Consider the following 19417-nt stretch of genomic DNA (forward strand, 5'->3'; position numbering starts at 1 on the left):
GATGTGGCCAGTGTGAGTCCTTTCTAGCTGGCTACTATCTTTTTGACAAGTCCTCATGATTCTTTGAACAATGCCTTACTTTCTGGAACAAAATGATCTTTCAGATTCACTTTGTAATTTTTCTGCTCCGGCACTGGAATCAGCCATTTTTCCAAGTCTTGGTTTCCTTTAGTGCAGAATCTGGGTGCGATGGGTTTTCATTGCTATTGGGGTGTCGCTGCTTCCGGGCCATCTCAGCAGACAAAGCTTCTCTTTTTATGACTTCAGAGTTTCTGGATTCCTCTTCCTGTGGCTCTTCTACACCCACATTCAGGCCTCTGTCAGTTCCTGGGTCCATCTATCCCAGCACAGCCAGCAGGAAGGCCCTGAGCAGTGTGAGATGTAGCCAAACAAGTCCTGGTTTCATTTTGTTGAGTATGAGACTATTGGAACAGAGGAGAAGACCATATAGTAGAATTCGGGTGGGTGGAATCACCTAGAGGCAGTAGCTGAGGCTGTGACTGGGCCGTTTGTCTCTCTGGTTGTTGGTAGGTCCAGGTACCGTGAAAGTTGTCTCAGCTCTACCTCTCTGAGCTGCTGCTTCCCACTGCTCAAAAATGCCCTTTAAAGCAAGACACATATTCTTTTTCTCTAATCTTTATTATCAGTTGTGATTTAACTACTATTTTTTATTTCACCCATACCCCACCTCCATCCTCCTTGACAATCATCAGCTTCTTCTCTATATTGATGGATCTGTTTCCATTTTGTTCTCTTTACTCATTTTTATAGATTACACATATAAGCAAAATCATGTGGTATTTGTCTTTCTCTGACTTATTTTACTTAGCATAATACTCCCTAGGTCCATCCATGTTGTTGTAAATGGCAGGACTTTAGTCTTTTTTATTGCTGAGTAATGTGTGCGTGTGTGTGTGTGTTTATATATGTGTGTGTACATATATATACATACAACTTCTTTATTCATTCATCTGTCAATGGATACCTACGTAGCTTCCATATCTTTGCTATTGTAAATAATATTGCAATGAACTTATGGGTGCATATATCTTTTACAATTAGTAGTTTTATCTTCTTGGATAAATATCCAGAAGTGATACTATGTAACAGCTTTATTTTTATTTTTTTGAGAAATCTCCATACTGTTTTCCATAGTGGCTACACTATGGAAAGGTTCCCTTTTCTCTACATCTTCACCAGCACTTGTTATTTGTTGATTTTTTGAAGATTGCCATTTTGACAGGTATAAGGTGATATCTCATTGTGGTTGCAACTTGCATTTCCCTGACAATTAGTGATGTCGAGCATCTTTTCATAGGTCCATTGGCTATCTGTATGTCTTCTTTGGAGAAATGTTTATTCAGGTCTTCTGCCCATTTTTTAATTCAATTGTTTGTTTGGTGTTAAGTTGTATGAAATCTTTATATATTTTGGATATTAACTCTATTGGGATGTATCATTTGCAAATATCTTCCTCTATTCAGAAGGTTGTCTTTTTGTTTTATTGATGGTTTCCTTCTCTGTGCAAAAACTTTTTAGTTTGATGTAGTCCCATTTATCGTTGTTGTCGTTGTTGTTGTCCTTGCCAGAAGAGACATATCCAAAAAGATATTGCTATGACCTATGTCAGAGAGTTTATTGCCTATGTTTTCTTCTAGGAGTTTTATGGTCTCAGGACTTACATTGAAGTCTTTAAACCATTTTGAGTTTATTTTTGTATATGTCGTAAGAAAGTGGTCTAATTTCATTTTTTTTTTTGCATGCATCTGTCCAGATTTCCAACACTACTTACAGAAGAGACTACTTTCAATTGTATATCCTTGCCTCCTTTGTTTTAGATTAATTGACCATGTAAGCAAGGATTTATTTCTGGGTTCTCTATTCTATTCCACTGATCTATATATCTGTTTTTATGACAGTACCATACAGTTTTGATTACTGTAGCTTTGTAGTATAGTTTGAAATCAGGAAACATGATACCATCCATTTTGTTCTTTCTCAGGGTTTGTTTGGCTACTCAAGGTCTTCTGTGGTTGCATATAAATTTTCGAATTAGTTTTCTAGTTCTGAGAAGAATGCCATTGGTATTTTAATAGAGAATCCATTGAATCTGTATATTACTTTAGATAGTAAGGATCATTTAACAATATTAATCCTTCCAAACCATGAGGATGGTATACTCTTCCATTTGTTTGTATCTTCTTTGGATAAATTTGTTCCTAGGTGTTTTACGCCTTTCGATGCGATTATAAATCGGACTGTTTTCTTAATTTCTCCTTCTGATCATTCATTATTGGTGTATAGAAATGCAACATATTCCTATATATTAATTTTGTATTCTGAAACTTTACTGAATTCATTTATTAGTTCTAATAGTGTTTTGTGGAGTCTTTAGGGTTTTCTATACAGAATATCATGTGATTTGCAAATAGTGAGAGTTTTACTTTTTCCTTTCCTATTTGGATGGTTTATTTGTTTTTCTTCTCTGATTCCTGTGGCTAGGACTTCCAATCCTTTGTTAAATAAAAGTGGTGATAGTGGGCATCCTTGTTTTGTTCCTTATCTTAGAGGAAAATTCAGTTTTTCACCATTGAGTATATTAATTGTGGGTTTGTCATATATAGCCTTCATTATGTTGAAGTACGTTCCTTCTATTCCCACTTTTCTGAGAGTTTTTATCATAAAATAATATATAATTTGTTGAATGCATTTTCTGCATCTACTGAGATGATCATATGATGTTTATTTTTCATTTTGTTAATATGATGCATCACATTGATTTATGGATGCTGAATCGTCTTTGCATGCCTGGGAGAAATTCTTTTCTTAAAAAAGAATTAAAACATGTAGGAATAAATTTAACCAAGAAAGTAAAAATGATATTGTATAACAGCTCTATTTCTAATTTTTTTGAGAAATCTCCATACTGTTTTCCATAGTGGCTACACCAATTTACAATCCCATCAATAGTGTATGAAAGTTCCCTTTCTCTATATCTTCACCAGCGCTTGTTATTTGTTGATTTTTTGAAGATTGCCATTTTGACAGGTATAAGGTGATATCTCATTGTGGTTGTAACTTGTATATTAAAAACTACTAGACATTAATCAAAGAAACTGAAGAAGACACAAATAAATGGAAAGCTATTTTGTACTCACAGATTAGAACAATCAATATTGTTAAATTTTCCATAGTACCAAAGCGATATATAGGTCCAATGCAATCTTTCTCAAAATTCCAATGGCATTTCTCACAGAAATAGACAAATCTAAAATGTATATGGAACCACAAAAGACCCTGAATAGCCAAAGCAACCATGAGAAAGAAGAACAAAGCTGGAAGCATCATGCTCCCTGATTTCAAACTATACAACAAAGCTGAAGTGATCAAAACAGTATATTATTGGCATATAAAACAAATACCATAAATCGGTGGAACAGAATAGAAACCCAGGAAATAACCTATGCATATATGGTCAGTTAATTTATGACAAAGGAGCCAAGAATATGCAATGGGAAAAGGACAGTCTCTTTAATAAATTATGTTGAAAAATCTGAACAATCGCATGCAAAAGAATAAAACTAAACCATTATCTTACACCAGACAATAAAATTAACTCAAAATGTATTAATAATTTTTATGTAAGACATGAAACCATAAAACTCCTATAAGAATGCAGGCAGTAAGCTCCTCAACATAGGTCTCATGATGATTTTTTAAATCTGACACCAAAAGCTAAATTAACAAATGAAAAAAATAATCAAGTGGGTATTTTTGAAACTATAAAACTTCTGCACAGCAAAGGAACATCAAAAAAATGAAAAAGAAACCTGCTGAATGGAAAAAATATTTGCAAATTTGTGGACAAAAAATGGGATGTTGTAATAAATCATAAATTCCTAACTGGGAAGTTCATGGTGGGTAGTCAAGCCCCAGGCCTATAACTTCTTTAGTATAAGGTTTTCAAGCAAGCCCTGTCCATTGTTCTTATGAATCTATGTTAACACACCTTTGAAATGACTCTTTTCAGACCCCTCCTTCTAAAAAATGACCACTCTCAATAGAGCACATAATATCAACTATCCTGTAATCTGATCCCAGCCTTGCTTGCTCCAACCTTCAAGTAATCTTCCTTATGTTCCCACCTTAATTCCAAATTCATAAAAGAAACTGCAAACTATTATTCTTGGAAGCATTTGAAATCTTGCTCCACAGCATATATTGTCAGTTTTGGCTCAAATAAACTCTGATAAAAATTCTATACAGGTTTTTAGACATTTCTTTTGTTGATGAAATCATATATATGGTAAAGGATTAATAGCCAAAATATATAAAGAATTTATATAACTCAATTGCAAAAATAAGTAATTCAATGGGCAGAGGATCTAAATAAATATTTTCCCAAAGAACACGTATAGATGGCCAACAGATACATGAAAGGATGCTCTACATCATTAACCATCAGAGAAATGCAAATCAAAACTAAAATGAGATATTACCTCACACCCATTAGAATGGATATTCTCAAAAAGATGAGAAGTAATATGAGTTGGTCAGTATGTGGAGAAGAGGCAACCCTTGTGCACTGCTCGTGGGAATGTAAATTGGTACATACACTATAGAAAACAGTAGGAAAGTTCACCAAGAAATTAACAATAGAACTACCATGTTAATAATAAAACAATAGGCCCAAGTGGAGTCGCTTGCCCATAGGACAACAAATCTAGAGTTTATTGCAGTTTCAGTCCCTCCCAGATATATGACCTTAAACCAATCAGGCTGGAACTTCCTAATCAACACTAATGAGATAACCATCCTGATAAGATCTCTGCTGTCATTCTCCCAAAGAAAGGTGCCCTTGCCCGAAACAATAATTTATTTTCTTTTGCTAATAACTTTCTTGTACCGTCTAGTTTATGCTTATAAAAACCTTTTATTTTGTACTTCTAGGAGCACCTCTCTATTTATTAGATGGCATACTGCCTGATTCACGAATTGTTCAATAAAGCCAATTAGATCTTTAAATTTACCAGGTTGAATATTTTTTTTTTTCTTTAACAACCATATGATCCAGCAATTCCAATTCAGGGTATTTATCTGAAGAAAACGAAAACACTAACTTGAAAAGATATATACACCTATATGTTCACTGTAGCATTATTTACAATAGCCAAGATATAAAAACCCAAGTGTACAGCAATGGATGAATAAATAGTGACAGATATACCCAATGGAATATTATTCAGCCATAAAAAATGAAATGTAAGCATTTGCAGCAACTTGGATGGACCTAGAGGGCATTATGCTAAGAGAAATAAGTCAGAGAATGACAAATACTGTAGGACCTCTCAAGTATGTGGAAACTGATATATATAATATATATAGCAACATATATGAAACAAGCTCATAGATACATAGAACAGATTGGTGGTTGCCAGCGGGTGGGGGGTTGGGTAGAAATGGGTGAACTGTTTTCTATTTTTTTTATTTTTTAGTTTAAATAAATTAAATGAGAAAAATGAAAAGTTTGTATACTAGACTCTTGTATTAGAATTCAGAACTGTCTATAACAAGCTACAGTACTTTCCGCCAAGGGTGGCGCCAGAGGCCTCTGAGAGATTGGAACTGTCTCCTTTTCTAGAACATTCATATCTAGGAGGGGAGGGGCCCCTGGTGTGGGACAAACCATTATGGCAGGGTGGTGACACGTTTTATACTTGATTACGCTTCATATTCTGGGTTCTAAGTCTTTTCCAACCACTTCTGTTTCTTTCCACCTTAAAGGACTTTCAACAGTGTTGCGGGTTCGTTTATGTCTTCAGGGAGAAGTGGGTAAGAACTTTCTTGGTGCGTTCCCACCCTCCCCTGCTGTCTCTAAAAGTTGGAACATCCCAGGGTAAAAACCTGGAGGGCTGGCCCGGAGCCTTCCTTTCCCCCCGGAGCTTTTGGAGGAAGAGAGGTGCCCTGTCTGTTTGGGCGTGGTAGGCAGGCGTGGTCAGCGGGTGTGGTAAGTGGGCATGGTCAGCGGGTGTGGTCAGCCTGCACCTCTTCTGGCCCCCAGCAGGCGAGGGGCGGCCTGGTGGGAGGGGTTCTAAGACTGGGTGGGGGTCTGAGGTGGGGGAGGGGAGGGCAAGCGAATGGGAGGAGACTGAGGGAAACAGGTGGGTCTAAGAGAGACGGAGAGGACCACTGATTCATTCCTACAGAGCCAGCCAGACAAGCCCCTAAGGGCCTCTGCCATCATGGCCTTGAAACCCGAGGATCCCTTTGGGGGGTTCCAGCACGGCAAGGTGGTGGATTTCATCAATGAGAAAATGGCCATGCATGTGAAAGGCCCTGAGTTCTACCTCGAGAATACATCCCTGTCCTGGGCAGAGGTAGAAGACAAGCTCAGGGCCATCCTGGAGGACAGCGCGATACCTAGCGAGGCCAAAGAGGCCTGTGCCTGGGGCAGCCTGGCCCTGGGCATGCGCTTTGCCCGCAGGCAAGGTCAGTTACACGCATGCAGGGTGCAGTGGCTCCAGGACTTCTCCAAACTGCACAAGTCAGCTGCGCAGGCCTTGGCCTCAAACCTGAAGGAGCTCAGGGAGCAGCAGGAGATGGAGCGCAAAGAGGCGGCCTACCGGCTGCGACTGACCCAACTTCAACTGGCAGAAGTGCAGAAAGAGAGGGATCTGCTGAGGTGGAAGCTCTTCCGGGCTGTAAGTTTGTCCCACTTGGTTCCTACGCGCCTCCCATCTCACTGCCCCGCCCCTACCTACCTGCCCCACCCCCATAACAGGTCTCAACTCTGCCCACTTCTCTTCAGGAGCTGGAGATTCCCAGGAAGCAGAAGCAGGTCAAAGAAGAGCCAGGCCTGGCCACTGACAGTGGGGCCGGGGAAGGAGCAGGTAAGAAGGGAGAAGAGGCGGGGGTTGCTGCTACTACTGCTGCAGCTGGGGGCGCTGCAGGAGGAAGAGGAAAACAAAAATACCAGGGGGCGGAGGCTGCAAATTAGCTGGGTGGAGGCCTTGCGCAGATTGGAGGAGGGGGTGGGATGGGAGGAATACACCTCTAGAGGGCAGAGGGAGAGCTCAGGTCAGTGGAAACTGCCATGTTTTATTTCTCTGGGACCTTGAAGCCCGGGTCCACAGACTCACCAGCAACGCTTCCTGTCCAGCTCCTTGTCTTTTATGTACTCATAACCCTTATTCCCCTTTCCAGGTGCACCCACACGATCGCCACCAGCAGCAGCGTTCACGGCTGGAGCTCCACCTCAGGCGTCTCCCCACAAGGAGTCCTCTGATGTTAGATCGGGGTCTGATGTGGGAGCCCAGGGAAAAGAACCCCAAGGAGACAAGAGAAACACCAATCCCCAGTGGCAGCGAAGACCACTATTTCGCAGGCCCGGGGATTGGGACTGCCCTTGGTGCAAAGCCGTGAACTTTTCACGACAGAAAATTTGCTTCCGCTGTGGGAAGGGAATCGAGATACAGAAACCCTGAATTCAGAAATGTTTAATACGACATAAGTATATCCGATGGGAAATCAATTTTCGGGGGTGGGGGGAGGAGGGATGTGTTGGGAGGGGTGGGTAGAGTAGGGGGATGAGTGGGATAATGGAAGAGAGAGGTGGGGTGGGAGGTGGGGAGGGTATAGATTGACAGGAAGAGACCTTTTGATGGTCCCCTTTGTGTTCTAGAGCATTAGTATTGAACATCCCAGACATGCTGCAGTTTCTGTTTATGTGTCTCTCCCACCCTAGTATCTGTTGGACCTGGGCACGCACTCCCTCCCCACACCTAGGCTGTAGGTTATTGCAGCAGGGGTGGACGTAGATACTGACGCTGCCATGGCCCTGGGACATCTCTGCAGCAGCTGGACGTGACTCTGGGCTATCTCCTGTTGGGGCAGGTGTGGACAACCATCAGAACTGGGGAGCAAGATCGCCTGTCTGCCCTTGTCAGAAATGTCCTTGGGCTTGTTACATCCTTCTAGGGCAGGGTTTCCCAACCTCTGCACTCTTGACGCTTGACGTTGGGTAATTCTATGTTGTAGGGGGCTGTCAAGTACACTGTAGGATGTTCGGCAGAATCCCTGGCCTCTACCTACCAGATGCCAGTTGCACATCCCCCCTAATTGTGACAACCAAAAATGTCTATAGATATTGCCACATGTCCACTAGGGGATAAAAACGGCCCCTGGTTGGGAACCATGGAGGCAATGAGGTACTTAGGAGTATTCAGAACAGGGGGAAGAGAGTTGCCAGGGGAGCATGCTCAGCAGTGCCCAGGGCTGCAGGAGGGCTCTTAACTGTTCATTTGGACTGACATTCACTTTTGATCTTTGAGTAGATTTGAGTGTGGGAGGTGCAAGAGCCAAACAGATAGTACTCAGGCATGAGGGAGCAAGAATTAAGGAAGTACAGTCAGTGAGGGGGGCTCTTCTTCCAGGATTCTTGGCTATGAAGGGAAGGAGTGAGGTGGGACACACAGCTGAAGGAGGGTTTTGTTTTGTTTTGTTTTGTTTTGTTTTTTAATATGAGAGAAACTTGAGCCATGGGGAAGGAGAGTGCTGAAGAAAGCCTGAAAATGCAAAAAAAAAAAAAATATAGAAAAGAATTAGACCCTGCATACTGTATTGGAGGCATGTCCATTTATTGCACTGTTCAATGAAAAAAGTTATATAACAGGATCTTTTTTTTTTTGTAAACAGACCCCCGAAGTTTTTATAAGTATGTACATAAAGACATGTAGCTATATAGATTTATGTTTGCTTTACATTATGGAGTTATGTTTGAATAAGCATAGAAAAGGTCAAGAAAACCTTTGTTTCCAGGAAAATGGAGTAGGGTAGGGGCAGTAAGAGGGCTTTTACTTCTTTATATACTTCTGTGTTATGAAAGTAAAATAATTAAATGTTCACAATACACAAAAACAAATAAAATGAAGTGAATTTACTGGCTTGATGTGTTTGGAAAGGCCACCTCTTCCTTTCGAACAAGAGAAGAGAGCAGACCTGTGTAGCAAAGGAATGAGAAACCAAGAGGGTTCCTGCCTATGTGAACCTTAGATGAGGCACCTGAGAGTGAGGACGATGGGGGTGAAGGCTTCTGGGCAATGGCTCATTAAGGAAAAACTTTGGGGTTGGGGGAGGAAAGGATCATCGACCTGCACAAAGAGCCCACTGAAAGAAAAGGGGAAAACAGTTTCTAGAAGAAAGACACAGCTCTAATAGGTAACAGAAGGGGATGGTCAATGTCTTGGTCAAAATCAGTGATTTTGACCTCTAGAAAAATGGTAGTGGGCCTCTCTGGGCTTGCCATTTGAGATAACAGCAAAGAAGGTAGTGAAAGGGAATGACCAGGGAAGGAATCTCTGTTGACTTCCCAATTTCCAATGACTTATCCACACACTGGAAAGTTAAACTTAGCTACACCTGTGTCTAAAGTAATGGAAAGTAAAAATAACTCAAGCCATATTTTATTTAGAAACAACAATGCTTTTTCACCTTTGCTTTAGATCATGTGAAATCAAAGTCAAAAGTCTGCTAGAGAGTTTGTGCAAAGACATTACCTAATAGGAAACTTCCCTAAATGCCCTAAAAATCAAAATTTCCTGTGGCTTTGCACCCTGCTCTAAAATACTGGTGTCCCCAGCATCATTCTTTGTACTGTCATCTCATAATTGCCTTCCTACTAACTATTTTGGTTTCTGTTGGAAAACTTAACATATTAGAAAAAAAAGGTTCATATTACCAAATTAAATACCTCTAGACCCCAGCGATCTGAGGTTTACAGCTGCTAAGGTCAGCAACCAACATGTATGGAAAATCTGCTCCACATGTGTGTAAAGTGGAGGAGGTAGTCTAGGGGTAAGCTTTAGATCCAGTTAAAAAGGAGTGAGAGAGATAGGGAGAGAGAGATCTTGCCTGCAAGTAAAGGAGATGAATGTAGATATGAAATATAGCCAAACTCCTCCCCTTTCTGGGGATCAGAGGAAGGTGTTGCAAAGGAGCAGGGTAATGGGGCTAAAAAAGTTGCATACGACATTTCTCTACTCAGATAAGTAGATCTTGCCTAAGTGTTGAAGAGTATGATCTGATCTGGAAATGAGTATATATAGATTAGTGTTAACCTGGGTCTTGTTTTAATGGGCTCAAGGCCTTGGGGTGGAACACATCACCTTCCTATTTAGATTTTCTGTTTCATAACCATAGATACAGACTGCCAAGGCATATCCCTCTTCACAGAGGTGAGTGGGTGGGGATGGCTCCATGTGAATTAATCCCCATCCCTGAGAAAACAATTGGAATGCATGTTCTGATCAACAATAGAGAAGTCAGTAGCATCTTTTGTTAATGAGGGTAAAGTCACAGAAGGGAGTTTACCCCCTTTAAATATACATTTTCTCCATGGAAACATCATCTGCTAAAAATGTGCATTGTTATCTGACTGCAAAGTAAAGTGCTCCTTAGTTATCTTTTAGCTTCTTTTCTAAGAACTGGTCAATGTCTTAAAGACTCATGCTCCAAAAATATATCTGAAACTTCCATAAAGCAAAGGATAGTTATTGTTAGGTTCATATTCAGAAAAAGGCCTTATAAACCCTGGTTCCAGCCAAATTGACCTCCCTAATTTTCTCTGTGTATAGCCCATGTTTTAGTACTACATTTCCCTCGACACTGTCTAATCTGCCTGGGAAGGCCTCTACTATCACCACAGGTTCAGATCTTTAAGAACCATCTCAAACACTCCTGATTCTGTAAGTCAAAAGTTATTTTTCCTTACTCTCTACTGTATGACTTCTTTATCTTATAGCATTTCACACCTTTTTAATGTATGATAGAATAAAAGACATTAAGTTAGTGTTGGCAGCTTTCCCCTTCTCCCTGTCCTCTACAGATTATCTTCTTTTTGGCTGCATGGGTGTCTCCGAATCCAGCAGCTTCTATGGAGACTCCTGGTAGGCCAAATCGGTTACTGGGCTTCTACTGTATAGAATAGGTGTAATGAACAGAAAGAGCTGAAAATTGCAAGGAGCAATGTGAGTTTAATTAAATTGCATTGGAAAGCAGAGCAAGAGTTTCTTGTTAGAAAAAAATCGATAAGAGAATGAAAACGACAAAAAGGAAACACTTGCAGGGGATGCATTCCAGGGTAAGGTTTTAGTTGGGAATGAGAATGAGGGGTGATAAGAGAGGTTTCTGGGCAGCTGCAGTGTGTAAGAGAGATTGGGGGTGAAAATAATGTGAAAAAAATGATTTAAATGTCACTGGGGGTTACAAATTGGCTCTCCCTTGATGTTTTTCAAAGAACTACAGTAAATACTTAAGTGTCCGAACTTTTAGAATTATGTTTAGTTGCTAGACTATGTTTCCTGGGATACAATTCTATGCTGAACCACATGGGACTCCATCTTTGATTTGAGTTATACTTGTTCAATTATAATTTGTATACATGTCCTAATTCCCTTTTTAATCTGTTAAAAGGCAGGAGCCCTGTCTTTCACTTTACCCTTTTGTGGTAGCTTTCAGAGTAGGTGCCCGATAAATATTTGTTTAATGAATAATAGATACTTGAGACCTAAAATTACATACACGGAAAAATATCCTTTTTATTAAAAACAAACAAAAAAATAAAACTGTAGTTAGAAAGGAATGAACTCTCATTTTTCAATCACTAAGAAATACTTCAACTCTAAGGTGAATGGACGGAAGGGGTTTCATGCAATGAGTTCTCGAAAAAGATAAGCATACATCCGTGACACCCAATTATAGTCATTCTAGCATTTTGTCATTTACTGATGTACATGCTTTCTAATTGGTTCATCATGAGTCTTATATCTTGGAGGTTTGGGAGTCAGAATAAACAGACAAAAAGAAAGAGCCAGTTAAGGATATACCTCCAACAAATTTCTTCCATCTCGTTTCTTTGGTAGAAAACAACTTTTAAGCACTTCTGTATAATATCTGGAAACTGATAAATGATCACAAAGGGTTTCAAACTTTGTAAGACAGGTGGTCTGACTGTATCTCTGAAAATTTCTGTTCTGAGTTTTACTTATCATGAACTTAGAATCTCTGTTTCGCTACCCTCTGTTGCCCATCTTTAATAAAAAGAATTTCATCCTCATCACCAAACAATATTGTACACTGTGGAAACTGAAAACAGAATCACAGAACTTCACACAGGCAGGAATTAACCACATCTGATTTGTTGTGATATACAGATACAGATACCTATGAAGAACAGTAAAAATGGGAAATAAATGAAAAAGAAAGTAGAGAACACTGATTATATTCATGAGCTAGACAGAAGTGAGTCCAAGTCTCAGCTTTTCTCTCTTAGTTAATAGCAACATCATTTACTTATTTGCTTAAGTTGAAATTATGAGTTACCCTTTATTCAACTACTTTTCTCATTTCTCTCATCCAATGCATCAGTATCTTGTTTGTTCATCCTTCAATACATATCTAGGATTCATTCACTTTCCTCATCTCCATAGCTACTACCACAATCTAAGCTTACTATCACATAGCTCCTTAAATAATAACAATTACTTCCTAACTTGGTCTCCTTGTCTCCCTACAATCCATTCTTACCAGGGTAGCCAGAATTACCTTTTTATAATGAAAATCTGATCATGTTATTCTCCAGCTTAAAACAATCAGACAAAATACAACACTCTCCTTTTGCCTATGATTACTAATAAAAATTAACTTATCGTGGCCCACAGTATGCAACAGGATCTGGACTCTGCCTGCCTCTCCAGCCTCATACAGCACCATCTTCCCTCCTCTTAACTATATTCCATCCAGATTGGCCTTCTTTAGCTTCCTTGCCTATAACAAGCCTGTTCCTGTTTCAGGACCTTTGCACTTGTTCATTTTAATGGGAACCATGTTCTTGTAGATCTTCACAAACCTAGTTCCTTCCTGTTATTCAGGTCTCAGCTTATAGGTCCTTTTCTCTGGGGGGGGGGGGCTTCTCGACCACTCAACCAAAAATGGCCTCCCAGTCATTCCTTAACATGACCCTTTTTTATTTTCACTGTTAAGAATTATCCAATATAATCTTGTGAATGTATTCATTATTTGTAAGTTTCTCCCACTCTAGAAGGTAAATTTCAGGAGAGTAGGCATTTAATCTGTGTCGCTCAAGGCTATTATATACCAAACACCTAAAGCAAGTATTCACAATATCTTAAGTTGTATAAATGAATCTTCGTTTTCCAGGTGAGGAAAGCAAGGGTCAGGCCATATGCATCTATAATATCCATCACTCCCTAGGTTAATGTTGGAGTAAGAACCAAGTAGTTCAGAGATGGCAAACTGTGAGTCCACTGGTTGAATTTGAATAGGGACATTTGGAGGGGGCCATAAAATTTAAAAATTTGAGGAATTTCATATAAATATTCATATTTCAGGTTTTTCTTTTAAAAAAATCAGAAGATCTAACAATAGTGGGCCTATACTACTCTATAGTAATAATAATTTGGATCTGTCAGGTGGCTGCCTGACTTTAACTGGAGTATAGCTCATTCATTCATTCATTCATTCATTCAATAATTATTTAATGAACATCTACTATGTGTTATACTTTGTTCTAGGCTCTTGAGCTATATCAGTGAGCAAAAAAGACAAACATCCCTGTCCTTAAGGAGCTTACATTCTAGCATAGGGAGATAGAAAATAATAAGTATAATAAATAACTAAATTATGTATATCATAAAAGGTAATAATTGCTATGGAAAAAGAAAAAAATCGAAGCAAAGTAAGAAATATCAGGAGTATAGAAGATGGAGACTGAGTAAAAGAGAATCTTAAAATTATAAGATAGTCAAGGAACACTCATTGATAAGTTAAAATACAGGAAATTGTACAATTGAGGAAAATAAGGGAGTTAGTCATGTGGAAACAGAAGAAGGAAGCATTCCAGATAGAACAGCTAGCAATGACCCAAAAGCTAGAGTGTTTGAAAAGACCCCATTCTTGTCATGTTTGAGAAATAGCAAAGAGGTCAGTGAGCAAGGGAGAAAAGAATGGGAAAGTAATAAGTTAGAGAGCTACCAGGGTCTAGATCACATAGGGCCTTGTGAGCCCTACTAAAGAGTTAGTTTTTATTCCAAATGAAATGGGAAGCCATCGGAAGGTCCTGGGAAGAAAAGAGACATATGTGACTCATGTTTTTAAAAGATTACTGTGATTACTGTATTAAGAATAGATTGAAGGGAGACATGTGGGAAAGCAGAGAAACCATTAGAAGTTTATTGCAATAATAGAGATTAGAGATGGTGGTTTGACCTAGAGTGGTAGCAGTAAGACTGAAGCCACAGCATGTGCAATCCCCAAAGATAAAGGGAATTAAGACCCTATGGGCTAAACCCTTGACAAATGGGACATGGGGCTGAGAGGTCAGTTTTTCTCAATTTCTCCTCCTGAATCAACTATCTTGAAATACTTTCCCTCTTCCCATGCTTCACTTCCCTTTTCTTCTACTCCTGTTCTCCCTCAGTTTATACTCCCTAATACACATTAGCTTTTGCCTCAGGGTTTGTTTTATAAGACAGGAGGAAAATCAGGAGCTCAGTTTTGGACATATTGGTTTTGACAACAGGTGGTGTTGAAAAGTCTGTTGGAAAAAAAGAACCTGCATTTTGGGACTGAGATCTGGGATGGAAGGTATACATTTTGGAGTTATCAATGTAAAGATGATACATAAAACTGTAATATTATAAACAGATCATGAAGAGAGAGAGTATGGATAGAGATTAAAAAAAATAAACCTCAGGACCAAGCCCTAGGTCCTCTAACATTAAGAGGTCAGGGGGAATATGAGAACCCAGACAAGGACTTAAGAAAGGGTAACTGATGGAGTAGGAGGAAAACTAGAAGAATGAGAGTCTCTGGACATAAAGTCAATAATATATATACACACACACACACACACACACACACACACACACACACATATATTATATTTATAAAAATAAAATATATATATATGAAGGGGGGTGATCAACTGTGCCAAAAGAACTGATTAGGTAAAATTGGGAGTAAAAATTGACCTGACCATTAGATTTAGTATTGTTGAGGTAGGTCATCAGAGACTGATAAGAGCAATTTTGGTGGCGTAGTAAAGGTAAAATTCTAATTGTAATAAGTTTAATAGAGAATTAGTAGAGAAGAGCTCAAAACTGTGAGTGTAGACAACAGTTTATTTGAAGTAGTTTTGCTGCAAATGAGAACAAGGAAATGGGGGCAGTGCCTACCAGGGGAAGTGGAGTCAAGAGGACATTTTTTGGATGACATAAATATTGCCCTGTGTGTATGCTTCTGGAAATGATCCAGTAGAAATAGAGAATTCCATGATATAGGAGAGAGATGGGAGAATTGCTCAGGCGATATCCTTGAGTAGACAAATACGAATAGGATCTAGTGTACAAGTGAAGTGATTGGCCTTACATAGGAACAAGGCCAGTCCATCAATGCTAACAAACTTGAATTCAGGCAGAGAATGTAAATACAGATGTCAGTAGGCAGGCAGATGTAGTAGACGTTCTCTCCTAATTGCTTCCATTTTTCTTTTTTCAATGAAATGGAAAGCAAGGGGAGGAGATGTTGGAAGTTTCAGGAGAGCAAATAATGTGAAACAGTCATTTAGGAGGGCAAGAGACTGAATGGAATAAGAATATATAGTAAAACTACTTGGCAGCATTAAGGGTACATTTGAGGTTCATGCTGATGAATTTAAAGTGAGACCAGTCAGTATTATTATAAATTTTCCTTTCATCAAGTTCAGCTGCAAGGATGCAGGTACAAGCATAGATGGAGAGTTGATGAGTAAGATGAAGGGAGAAAGCGTCAAAGAAATCAAAAGAACATATATGAGAGTGATTATAATGATTGATCATGGAATTCAAACTATGATAGGTGAGAAGAAAACAAAGGGCAGTGAACAATCTGTGGGATCAATGGGTTGCAGCTCTGGGTGGGATCAAGAGATTATTGGAATTAGAGTATATAAAGAGTGAGCTAGCGGTGGTGCCAAGAGTAGAATAAATGAAAATGAGATTATGGAGGGGATTGCTACAGTCTCCCATACTCCAGAATGTTTCAGATGGCCTGCCACAATCTTTTATTACCTTCTTGGCTCCCGAAAAAATTTTGAATTTGCAACTCTTGGAATAGGTTGAAACCTAGATATGAGCAAAAGAACCATAAAACAAAAAGTCACTGTAGTTCGTGCAATGATACAAGGGATGAAACAAACCAAATCAAAACAAAATGTATTTATGTGTGTGTGTGTGTACACATACACACACATATGTATATATGAATACCAGTGTTAGCAAGCTCATCAATGACTGTTTGAAATCAATTTTGATTTTATGATTATCAAATATAGCCCATTAATTCTTACAAAGCAGATAACCCTGCTGACTAAACTATAAACATCTGCTTCCTTCCAATAAACAAACTGAATGAAGTTCAAATTATGTAGGTATTTTACAATAGAAGGATTATGTTTCTGAGTATTACATGGCTAATGTACAAAAATATGGCTATACTTCTAAATATTATAGCATATCAAATCCACTATTAATGAAACTAAAATAAGTTAAAATTGTCACTACTTTGCTATTTAAGTTACCTATAATTTTATAAACGAGTAGATTAAATTGTGGAGGTTGAGAAAATAATCTTTTCAGGTTATATATGTGTTCCTTTATGCACAGTTGATACAAAAAATAAGGAAATCAGGACTCTCACTTACAACTAAAAACAGATAGAGAAAAATAACTAATTGCATCACACTTTAGCTTAAACAGGCCACAGAAGCCATTGTGCTGTCTCAAGACCCTGCTGTACAATCTTGATCTTTTCTGAAGTCAATTAATTCTATAAGATCCAGACTGTTATTTTTCCTACGAAAAACTACCCGCTCTCCTGGAAATTGCTACACAGGCAACTGACTTGTTGACACTTAACTTTTCAAAGATCAATATTTAAGTTGGAATTGAATTATAAGAAATGTTCACTGTCCTTGAAAATCTCTTGGTAACCATGGTAGGAGGTAGAGTAGGAGTGTGGAAGGTGATAAAAGCTATTTCTTAGAGTCTTAGGAAGACTAGGACAATTGCTTTCTTTTTTTAAAGACACAGTTTTCCTTGCAAAATGGCATAAAGCAAATCCCATGGTATATGCTCAATGATTGTTGATTGAAATATAAAACTTCTTTAATATATGCTACATAGGTACTTATAGGTAAGGACCATTTAAGGGCCATTAAAATCAGGCAAATTACTTTATACTTATATTTATTTTTATGTTTTATTATGGAACATTTCAAATATGCACAAAAACAGAAAGAACAATATAATGAACCCTCATGTACTCATTGTAGAGAGAGATTCAGTAATTAGCAACATGGTGCATTTCTTATTTCAAATATCTCCACCTCCCTCAATTCTTCTGGTGATGTTCTTTTTCTAGATTAAGAATCACACAAATCTGATGAATAGCAAGGCGAATGTCATGCCTCAGAGCTGATAAATGAACTAAGGAACCCTTTAGAAAGAGTTTGTGAGGTATTCAGATTTTGAGAACCTCATTTACTTCAATAATTACTAAAGACCAGAAATAGTCTGATTATATTCCCATTTAAGAAGGAGCTTCCTTGTTCTGCTTAATTCATTAGAGAGGTAAATGGTCATAATGGTTTTTGAGCCTATAACTGGTTCTCTGTGCTTGGCCTTTGTGATCCCCAAACACGCAGGTTTCCATAGATGTTCAATTATATTTAATCATTCTTTTCAATATCTGTGACTTCGAATCAGGATTGCATGAATATATCTATCTTTATCCACGGCTTAAGTCACCCCCTGTTCCAAGTTTTTGAGAATATTATATGTGGGATTTTGTCAAATAAGATTACTCTCATCATTTTTATACTCCTAAGTGCTTCCACTAAAAAGATTCAGGTGGGAAGGGAGCATGACAGTAATTCTTGGACTGGTACCACTTTTCAAAATATAACTCACTTCTCTACCATTTCTCTATGAATAACCCACTAACATGCTAAAAAATTCAACTAATCACACTAAGATGAGCCAAAGAAAAATAAGCAAAAAAATGATCAATTGACTACTAAAAGGTCAAAAACAGTAAACTTTTCTTGCTATGATTCAAATGGGTAAAGAATATCTCATATCTGCATTTTTAAACACTAAAATCAATAGAGTAATTTTAATGAGGTCAATGAAACAGAAAAATGACATCTATGATTACCTGAAAGTGGTATCAAATTGGGATTTTAGGTGAATATAGATATTGCCAAATTCAGAGACTTTTATGGTACAATTGCACTCTCTTGGCAATGGCATAAATCACCTATATGCACTGAATTTCTTACTTGGAACATATTTGGAATCAGTGACCACCACTAGATCCAAAAAAAAAAACATGCTTATTATTCATAGCCAAATACTACCTACTTTACTTATGCCACTCAAGAAGAGAGCTCTATATCTCTGAGTTGACAAAACACTGTTGTTTCCTTCAGAACAGTGGTTTCCAAACTTTTTTCCTCACCAAGGCACAAAGGAGTGATAATATTCAAAATTTTATCCACACCTGTAAGTTCCAATCACTCCTTAAGACCTGCTGCATGAATAAAATAGATCACCAGTTATACGTGAATATAAGCTTCTGTTCAGTGGAATATCATCCTTTTTTCTTCTACGGATCTAGATGTTAATTGAGAGCCACTGATTTAGATGACATCTACAACGGATACAAACAAGGTTAACTGATAAGTACTTGAAAGAGAGGGCCACCTAAGGGAAGGATTTCAAGGGCATTGAGAAATCTCACTTATGCATGGAATAATGCAAAGCTATGCTTAAAAGCAAATAGGCTACCAGCTGCAATGGCCTAAAAGCATCCACACCCCAGTAGCTACAAGTACACATAGCACTCAAATCTTTGTTTATTAAAAGGAATCGGGGCTCCTTGGAAAAATAGCAGATTCTAGAAGTGGAGCAGGAAATATATATGATAAGCCTGAAGTATTTTATAGTATTAGAATGTAAGGAAATGCTCCAAAAAAATAAATGATGAGGTTATGTCAAAGGGACAGTTGCACCAATCAAAAGAGCTCCCAATGGACAAAGGTGGAAGAATAGAAGCTAGAAAATAAAATAGCATTGGATTATAACTCAATGTATAACATAAATATCCATGAGTCCACACTGATATAAACAAATGATTGAATAAATAAGTAACTGGGAGATAAGAGACAAATATCTCATGCAGAAGAATTTCAAATAATTTTATGTAGATACTCCACCCTTGATGAAGTGAAGCATAACTCCCCACTCCTTAAGAATAGGCTGTGAATAACTACTTTCGTCCAAAGACGAGAGTATGAAAAAAG

At 38.3% G+C, this 19417-nt stretch overlaps 2 protein-coding genes across 2 annotated transcripts in view; one reads left to right on the plus strand and one right to left on the minus strand.

Annotated features, from left to right (window-relative positions):
• The window catches only part of IL1RAPL2 (interleukin 1 receptor accessory protein like 2), a 1186660-nt gene that overhangs the window by 582575 nt on the left and 584668 nt on the right, over positions 1-19417 (minus strand). The window lies entirely within an intron of this gene.
• Positions 6243-7484, plus strand: TEX13A (testis expressed 13A). Its single transcript, XM_023523834.1, has 3 exons — positions 6243-6701; positions 6809-6890; positions 7204-7484. The coding sequence occupies exons 1-3, from the start codon at positions 6243-6245 to the stop codon at positions 7482-7484; spliced, it is 822 nt and encodes a 273-aa protein (XP_023379602.1).

This window comes from Pteropus vampyrus, unplaced genomic scaffold (assembly GCF_000151845.1).
Source record: "Pteropus vampyrus isolate Shadow unplaced genomic scaffold, Pvam_2.0 Scaffold419, whole genome shotgun sequence".
Classification (NCBI taxonomy): domain Eukaryota; kingdom Metazoa; phylum Chordata; class Mammalia; order Chiroptera; family Pteropodidae; genus Pteropus; species Pteropus vampyrus.

Bases quoted from the DNA above. Each gene is read 5' to 3' on its own strand.
- TEX13A (XM_023523834.1), top strand. From the start codon at position 6,243: ATGGCCTTGAAACCCGAGGATCCCTTTGGGGGGTTCCAGCACGGCAAG. The intron at 6,702-6,808 runs GTAAGTTTGTCC...ACTTCTCTTCAG, and splicing joins GGTGGAAGCTCTTCCGGGCT to GAGCTGGAGATTCCCAGGAA. The intron at 6,891-7,203 runs GTAAGAAGGGAG...TCCCCTTTCCAG, and splicing joins TGGGGCCGGGGAAGGAGCAG to GTGCACCCACACGATCGCCA.